Genomic DNA, 8,062 nt, shown 5'->3' on the forward strand with positions numbered 1-8,062 from the left:
AACCAACCCCTTTAATTAAAACAAAAGTGGGAGATACTTGGGGGATGAGCAATACTCGGAGGGGACTGCTTGGCTCAAAATGTTCCAAGTGAGAAGGATCTTGAAAGTGTTGTAGATCACAGCTGAATATGAGTCAACAACATAATGTAGCTGTGGAAAGCATCCCAAATCACAGAAATTGCTACTCCCCTTCTTCTCAGCATGGTTAGCCTTTATCACGAGCATTGCATCCAGTTCTGGGCACTCCAGTTTAAGAAAGATGCAAGCAAACTGGGCGGGATTTGAAGGAGGGCAGCAAAGATGATCAAGGGCCTGGAAACAAACCAGAGACACTGGAACAATCGCACATGTTTACTCCTGAGAAGAGAAGACTGAAAGGAGATATTCTAGCGCTCTTCGGGTACTTGAAAGGTTGTCACAGAGAGGAGATCTCTTCTTGGTCCTTCCAGAGTGCAGGACATGGAATATTCCGCTCAAGTTGCAGGAAGCCAGATTCTGGCTGAACTTCAGGAAACAATGGAACCAATCAGCAATGAAGATTTGGGGCTGTCCCACACTGGAGCATCTCAGATGCAGCCAGAAATGTGTCTGCTTTACCTGGAGCCCTGCATTGGCTTCTACTATGTGTCCATGAAAACTTGCACACCTAGAGGAGGAAACGGGTTCCTGGGGCTGTTTTAACCTGTTTACCTCTAGAGATTTTCCCGGAGGGTGGTTGGTGTGTGTGTGTGTGTGTGAAAAGGAGAGACTTGTTTATGTGGCCTCGAAAGTTATTCATGCTGATAATGGTGTCTTTTCTTGCATTGTTTTTCTAATAATTGCATCATTTTTAAAAATTGCAGTTTACTGTCTTGATCCACAAAACAAGTAAGAACCAGTCTGACGTAATTCTGTTACTGCACAAACATGGATATCCTTGTAACAATTGTATGTTCTGAATATGCGTTGTGCTTTCCTCTTAAGAATATCTTGGAACATATTGCAATGTAGCTGAACTCTTCTTTTTATCAGAGGTTTGCTTTTAGCTGTGTGCACATTGTGATTTTTTTAAGCAGACACTTCACATTTTTCACTTGCCGTAATAATCTTATGGAAACCAAAGCACTGATATGCAATTAAGCACTTAGAACTTGGTCCTTTCATTGTTCCAGAAATAATTCTGATGACAGCCTTCACCATATAGCAGAAAATCAGGTTCTACATTCAGGTGGCTTATTTGGTTCCCTCCTAGTGAAGCAAATAATCTCTTTCCAGGCAGTTCTTTCATCACCTGTCCAGCTGTTTTGATTGGTGTGTGATCCTTCAGAAGCAAAGCTTTTTTACCTTCCATGAGTTGGTCAAGCAGCTTGTCTTGTAATATGCTTGATCCTGTGCTGTCTTCATCTTAACTGGTGTCTGAAAACTTTTGGAGTGTTGAACCTCATTGACAGGCAGCTTCTGATTCATTTTATTTTGCCATTGCAGATAAGAAGGCAAGGTGGAATACAGTTACTGGTGGATTTGTTGGATCATCGGATGACAGAGGTCCACCGTAGTGCCTGTGGAGCTCTGAGGAACTTGGTGTACGGGAAGGCCAACGATGACAACAAAATTGCTCTGAAAAACTGTGGGGGTATCCCAGCTTTAGTACGATTGCTCCGCAAGGCTACAGATCTGGAAATCAGAGAACTAGTCACAGGTTTGACTGTCTTTCCATTATTTCATGTCAAAGATTAACCAGGAATTTGCTCAATATCCAGACTTTCCAAACTGGGCTAACAAAACACAATATTTCAATAAGTTCATGCATGCAGAACTTTTATGTGAGCATGTGGCCAAGATTCTTTGTATGCATATTTGGACTTGTGTAAAAAGCAACAACAACCATGAGTGAGCACAATCCTGTGTTCACAAGCACACATACCACTTATCTATATGTTTTACTGAGAAGCCAGGTTGGTGTCCTGTGTATTTTGATTTGCGCGTGTACTCAGAAGGTTACTGCTACTGTATCAATTTCTTGATTGGACTGAATTTTGGAGAGGGTGTGAATTAAGTTCCCCAGTTGATTTTTTAAGAATTCCTATTTTAAGCTATTCATTAAATATTCAGAACATTCCTTTTTTAATGACTCAAACCTTCTGGATCACTCCCACTTATTTTTTAAAAGACATACTTCTCAGGAAAATCAGATTTTCCTCACTGCAGGCTGTGTGATTCAGCTCTAGTTAAGGATTTGATGGATGGATGGATAGATAGACTGTAGATTAGATAGATGCAAATCCAGATATAGATAGTGTGACTGTATATCTATATCCATGTTTTAATCATCTCACTTTTTCCACTCTAACCTAATAGTCATGCTTAATTAGATTGTCAGAGGATTGCTGTGCTACGTGACATTTAAAAGTTTGGACCGATAAAGCAAATGCCTGCTATTCCATTTCAACATATACCTTCAGTGCCCGATTATAGTTTCTGTCCTTTTTTTCTCCAGGGAGCAGTCTGGAAGCTTATTATGATCAAATGAGGAGCAAATCAGTGGTCCTCATCTAATCAGCCAGCAACCTCATAGAAATCTCTGCTTATAGAAGAGTTAGACAGTTATATAGAGCAGATATCTGTTAATCAAAATACTTGCACTTTTAAAAAAAAAATACTGTCCTTCTTGTCCCTTGATAGGTTGTATACTTAGAAACATAGCGAGTCAGAAGGGGTCTGCTGGGCCATCTAGTCTGACCTCCGGCACTAGCCGGCTCCGCTCACGACATGCCCACCATGTGCATGTCCAGCCTATCCTTGAACACCCGCACCAATGGGGCCTCAACAACCTCTTGTGGAAGCCCATTCCACACCCTCGGGGTCCTGGCTGTCAGGAAGTGCTTCCTGGCATCCAAATGGAGGCTTGGCTCCCTGAGCTTTGCTCCGTTGGAGCACGTCCTGCCTTCCTTTGCAGGGGAGAACAGGTCTCTACCCATCTCCATGTGATATCCCCTCACATACCTGTATGTCGCAAACATATCCCCTCTGAGACTCCTCTTCTCCAGGCTGAAGAGACCAGTTCCTTCAGTCTCACCTCATATCCCATCCCCTGCAAACCAGCCACCAACCTTGTGGCCCTGCGCTGCACTGACTCTAACCTGGCTATATCCTTCCTGTAATGAGGGGCCCAAAACTGAGCACAATACTCCAGTTGCGGGAGCACCAGAATTGTATAGAGTGGTAGTAATACCTTTCTTGATCTTGAAACACACTGAGTTAGTATGGAACACATACCAACTCCTAGGATGTTCAGTTGGTTCCTTTTAAATCGTATTATGTTTCCAGTGGATTTTTTCTTTTAACAGAACAAGATTGAATATACTGTAGTTAGTGGCTGACACATGAACAATGTCCTTGTGGTGTGAATTATTTGTTGGTGCACAATAGAGGGATAAAGCACACACAGTGCCAGTTTGTGAGCCATGAATTCCGGGTTCTCATGCGTAAGGCAGCATGTTGCTAAACCACACATAGGACCATAGGTACACTTACCTGTTGTTTGGAAAAGTGTTCCAGGGACCCCTACAAATCCCTGTAAGGTGTGTGTGCACACATATGCATGTGTGTGTAACATTTTGGGACTGGCCTTTCTATGGCTTCTCACTTTCCTTCTCTCCGTTCCTCTGGACACTTACCTTTCCCCCCTCCCTTTTTTTTTCTGGTTACTTGCCTCCTCTTCCCCAAAATTCTCACTTTTCTTTCCCTCTTTCTCTGGATCCGCACTTCCCTTGCCCCTCTCCTCTGAATTTTTCTTCTCTCTCTTTTCTCCAAATTCTCCCTTCTCTGCCCCTTTCCTCTCTAGATTCTCCTTCAGCTTTCCTTCTCCGGTCAAGCCATTTTTTTCAGCAGGAAGCCCCTTTCCCCATTCACCACTGATATTAATAAAGGTGGGAGAATTGCTCACAGGGGAGGGCTTAATGGACACCCTGTTGCTGACATCTAGACAAAAAACCGCAGAGTGATGAGTCAGAGTTCCAGGTTTCCACATAAACTAGCCAAAACACAGGCAGAAGCTCTGTACCTTGATTAGTCAGCAGTGTCTTATTCCCGATAACTAAGACTTCTAAAAAAAATTCAAAATTATCATAACATTTGAACTGGGCCAAAGGTTCTTGGCCTTTCTGCCTCAGATACAGTGTAGGATTATTATTTTTTTAATAAAGAAAAAATGTTCTAGTGTAAGTGACATACCTATGGTCCAAGCCAACTTCTTCCAATTTAGTGTACACTTCTGCTTTGTTGGACAACATCTCCCATCATCCCCAGCCAACATGACCTGCTGGTTCATGATGGGAGGAGTTTTATATTTATTATTACTCTATTTTTATTCTGCCCTTTTCCTGCAAGGAACCCAAGGCAGCTTATAGCTCGCCCTCCCAGAGAGCCTTTCTGGCTAACGGGGTGGGATATACTTCTAATTAATTAATTAATTAATAATCCTCCTTTCTATTTCATCTTCCCAACAACCCTGTGAAGTATGTTAGACTGAGAGTCTATAACTGGCCCAGAGTCACCCAATGGGCTCGATGGCTGAACAGGCTTGAACCCAACTCCCAGTCCAGCAGTCTAACCTGTGCACCACTCTGGCTCAGACCGATCGTCCGCCAAGTCTGGAAGCTTGTTGAGGTGCTGGTGATGTCCTACGAGTGGGGGAGAACTCTGCTTGGGGACCTTTTTCGTTGTGACCTGATACGAAGACCTGGAGCACATCCCACCTGTTTGGCCTGCAGAAAGCCCAGGGCACCATAGTGAGCTCAGCCTGGGAAGTGTCACATGGACAGATCATTTGGTTAGGGGACTGTTGTCTGGGGGTGCCTTGATGCATCCACATTTTGCAGTTGTGCTTGCCCCCTTGATTCAACCTTCAGCTGGTGCCAGGAAATACATTTTCCCTCCAGGTGCTGAAGTTGGGGGCAAAAGTACACTGAACAGGAGCACCAGACACCCAAACGTGTGGTCACTAATTTATTTATTTAATATATCTGGGGGGCCTTTCATGGCCCTCCCAAAGTGGCTTTCAACCATAAAATCCAGTAGCATAAAAATGGATACGGTAGCTAAACGGGGGCAGGGGGGAGGGAATCGTACAAATGCACACCATCAATAAACCATCTGGCTTAGATAACCAACATAACAGTCTGGTGAAATATATCCCAGAGAAGACCAAACTAAATGAGTGAGTCTTCAGAGCCTTCCTAAGGGCTGCAGTGATGAGCTTTAAGAGGGTCCCGTGAAGGCAGCCCACCACAGAAGTGCCAGGCCATGGCAGAAAAGGTCCCAGTGTACTTGTCCACTTAACAGTCCTCCAAGGTGGGCAAGTGAGAAGAGCATCTCGTGCTGGTGTTAAAGTGTAGGCAGGCTGACGGGGTGAAGGTGGTCCTTGACCCACTTCAACCTGCCCATGCATAAACTTGAGGCAGTTTGGTGGCTTTCATCCACATTAGACAATGTCACAATAAAAAGCAGAAGGGATGGTCTTGTGGAAAGAATTGGTAGGGACGCATGATGAAAGGAAATGTGCAAAAGAAGAAAATGTACAAAGGTTGAATTGTACTGAAATGTAATCTTGCTGAAAGATGATTGAGAACACTTATGATTTCACCGTTTCTATCTCCTGGTTAAAGCTTTGACTGAATCTTCACTTTTATTTTTATACTATAGTCTCCTTTTTTCACTGGGTAGCACTTTTGCATAGGAACATTGTGTGAATAGGGCTTTTCACAGAATCCCCAGACTAAGAAGTAATTTCTAGAATGACCTCTTTGAGAGCTACCTTGTCCCAGAAAACAGGAACTGGGAAACTGCTGACTCTCTTCATGCAGCAATCCAGGTGTCCGTTTCCTAGATTCTCAAATATATAATTTCTTACAGTGGAGTGGGTTAGCTCTTGTTTTCAGTAATGATCGCTCTCTCTTTTAGAACAGCAAATTCCATCCCTAAGATTTTCCTTAGCTTGAAAAATGCATTTGCAGCAAGTATGTACTTCTGCATTAATGCAGAACTTTTTTCAGATGCTTATTCTTTTAAAAAAAGAAGTAACAGTATTATGTTCTATTTTCAAGGACCATCAGGATTCTCTGATTCAAAACAGTCTGAGAATTGCAGTATGGATTCCATGTATTGGCAGGTCTATACCTCAGAACCAAACAATGCAGTCCCTTTAAAGTAGATCCCTGCAACTAATATGAGGGAAATTAATTTATTTCACTCTTGATACTCTTCCTTGGAAATCTTGAAGCTGTCCTTCCTCTAAGCCTTGAATGGATTTGCATCTGCTGACTTTTAACAACATGGTGCGCTTGAGGATGTTGGACTGGGGACACAGAAATGAATGTTCAAGTTCGTGCTCAGCCAAGAAACCTAGCATCAGTCACTTCCCATGGTTCTTAGGGGGATAATATGGGCAACTTGGCACTCCTTGAATGAAAGATGGGGAATTAATAACTAAATGTGCTTTCAGATTATTCTCTGTACTCAATTCCAATGTGGCACTTAAAGATTTTTTAGTACTTGGGCTTTAGGGATTTCTTTCAAATGAGATTTTACATTAAAATACTACATGACTAATGAGTATCATGCAAAATACACTGAACCCAGTTTGGAGATTACCATTTTCCTTTCTGGCCCCTAAAATTCTCATTTTCTCTGAATTTACATGCCTAACCTGGTTATGGCAATTATGCCATCATTAAAAGGTTTCAAATTAACATAAATGCCGTGAAGACTATTAAGCTCAGAATAATTAGAGTTGACAGAAAACACATCTGAGACTTCGAGCATCAGAGCTTCTCCAACAGACCTGTGGCCAGGTGGCTTTTGTCCGGCTTTCCTCATCACTTAGATCCAAGAGTGAAGGGAGGCATCGGTTTGGATAATCTAGGTACAGGCAAAGTGCTGAAAGGAGCATTCAAAGGCCTAAGGGGATCAGTCATCTTTATATTATTAAATTATGGAAGACAGTCTGAAATTTCAATGAAGTTAGCAGTTCTAGGACCCTCCATCCATCTTGAGACTGCCAGCGATGAGAAACAATTCCTATTCATCATTCCTACACAAAGCAAGGCTTCCACCTGGATGACTGTTGTGTGTTAGTGATGCGTTGATACTCTCTTTCCCTGATAGGCAGCTTATTTTTAACAGTATCCAGAGCATTGTGAAGGGCGGCAGTGGCGGCATTATTTATCCCCACCCACTGCCATACGCCAAAGGTCCTCCCTTCCACAATTAAGAAAAAGCAGGGCACGTCACCACGCAGCCCTTCAACGGCTCCCTTCTCCTCTTTGTGTCTCATACGGCTCATCCATCTCTGAGGGGAACAAACCTGGCAGGAAATGATTCCGTTCACATTGCAGAGAAGACACCTGAGGAGCCCCCCTGCGGGTCTACCAATCTTCCAAACCTAATGTCATTCTTCTAACACAGAGTTTTCTGGAACGTGTTTTAGCTCCAAATTTAGATTTATGAGTATGAAAATAAAAAAAAGATACTTGTAACCTGGCTTTCTAGACCAAGCATACCTGCTCAGTGTCAGAAAGTAGCTGTTCAGGTTGTTTTGCTTCTTCGCATGAATCTTTTCACAGGAATCTACCTCCTGGATTACAGATCATTGCCTGAAGTGGAGGCAGCAAAAATACTCAAGCCAGCATTGCATAATGTAGCAGCCACTTCCTTCCTGACCAGTCAGTGAGCCTATGAACTAGATACACATGTCAAAGATGCACGTTCTTTTTTCTTCTAAGTGACTATTGAACCTGCTGGTTCCTCTCACCTTGCATAAGTAGAATTTTACTCTCCTGTGTAGGCTTCTACGCTCCTTCGGGTGTTTATGTACTTGTTTGTAGGGGATCATTCTATCAATGGTGTCTGTTCCTTGGCAGAGGAAAACCGTTGGATGCAACCTTGTGTTATTAACGTAGTTACTACAAGATCTTAAAAACAACATATTTGAAGATATATATTTTTGTCACAATGACTTGCAGAAATATCCTGTCTCACTCTTTTGTTCTCTCTCTCTCTCTCTCTCTCTCTCTCTCTCTCTCTC

At 42.8% G+C, this 8,062-nt stretch overlaps 1 protein-coding gene across 1 annotated transcript in view; it reads left to right on the forward strand.

The window, feature by feature from the left end:
- The window catches only part of CTNND2 (catenin delta 2), a 489,283-nt gene that overhangs the window by 365,793 nt on the left and 115,428 nt on the right, over positions 1-8,062 (forward strand). The window contains exon 10 of the mRNA XM_044442939.1: positions 1,465-1,678. Within this exon, the coding sequence (XP_044298874.1) occupies positions 1,465-1,678 (214 nt within the window). The remainder of the gene's footprint in view (positions 1-1,464; positions 1,679-8,062) is intronic.

The sequence above is a fragment of the Varanus komodoensis genome, unplaced genomic scaffold (genome assembly GCF_004798865.1).
Source record: "Varanus komodoensis strain SLA01 unplaced genomic scaffold, ASM479886v1 scaffold40, whole genome shotgun sequence".
In the NCBI taxonomy this organism is placed as follows: Eukaryota; Metazoa; Chordata; class Lepidosauria; order Squamata; family Varanidae; genus Varanus; species Varanus komodoensis.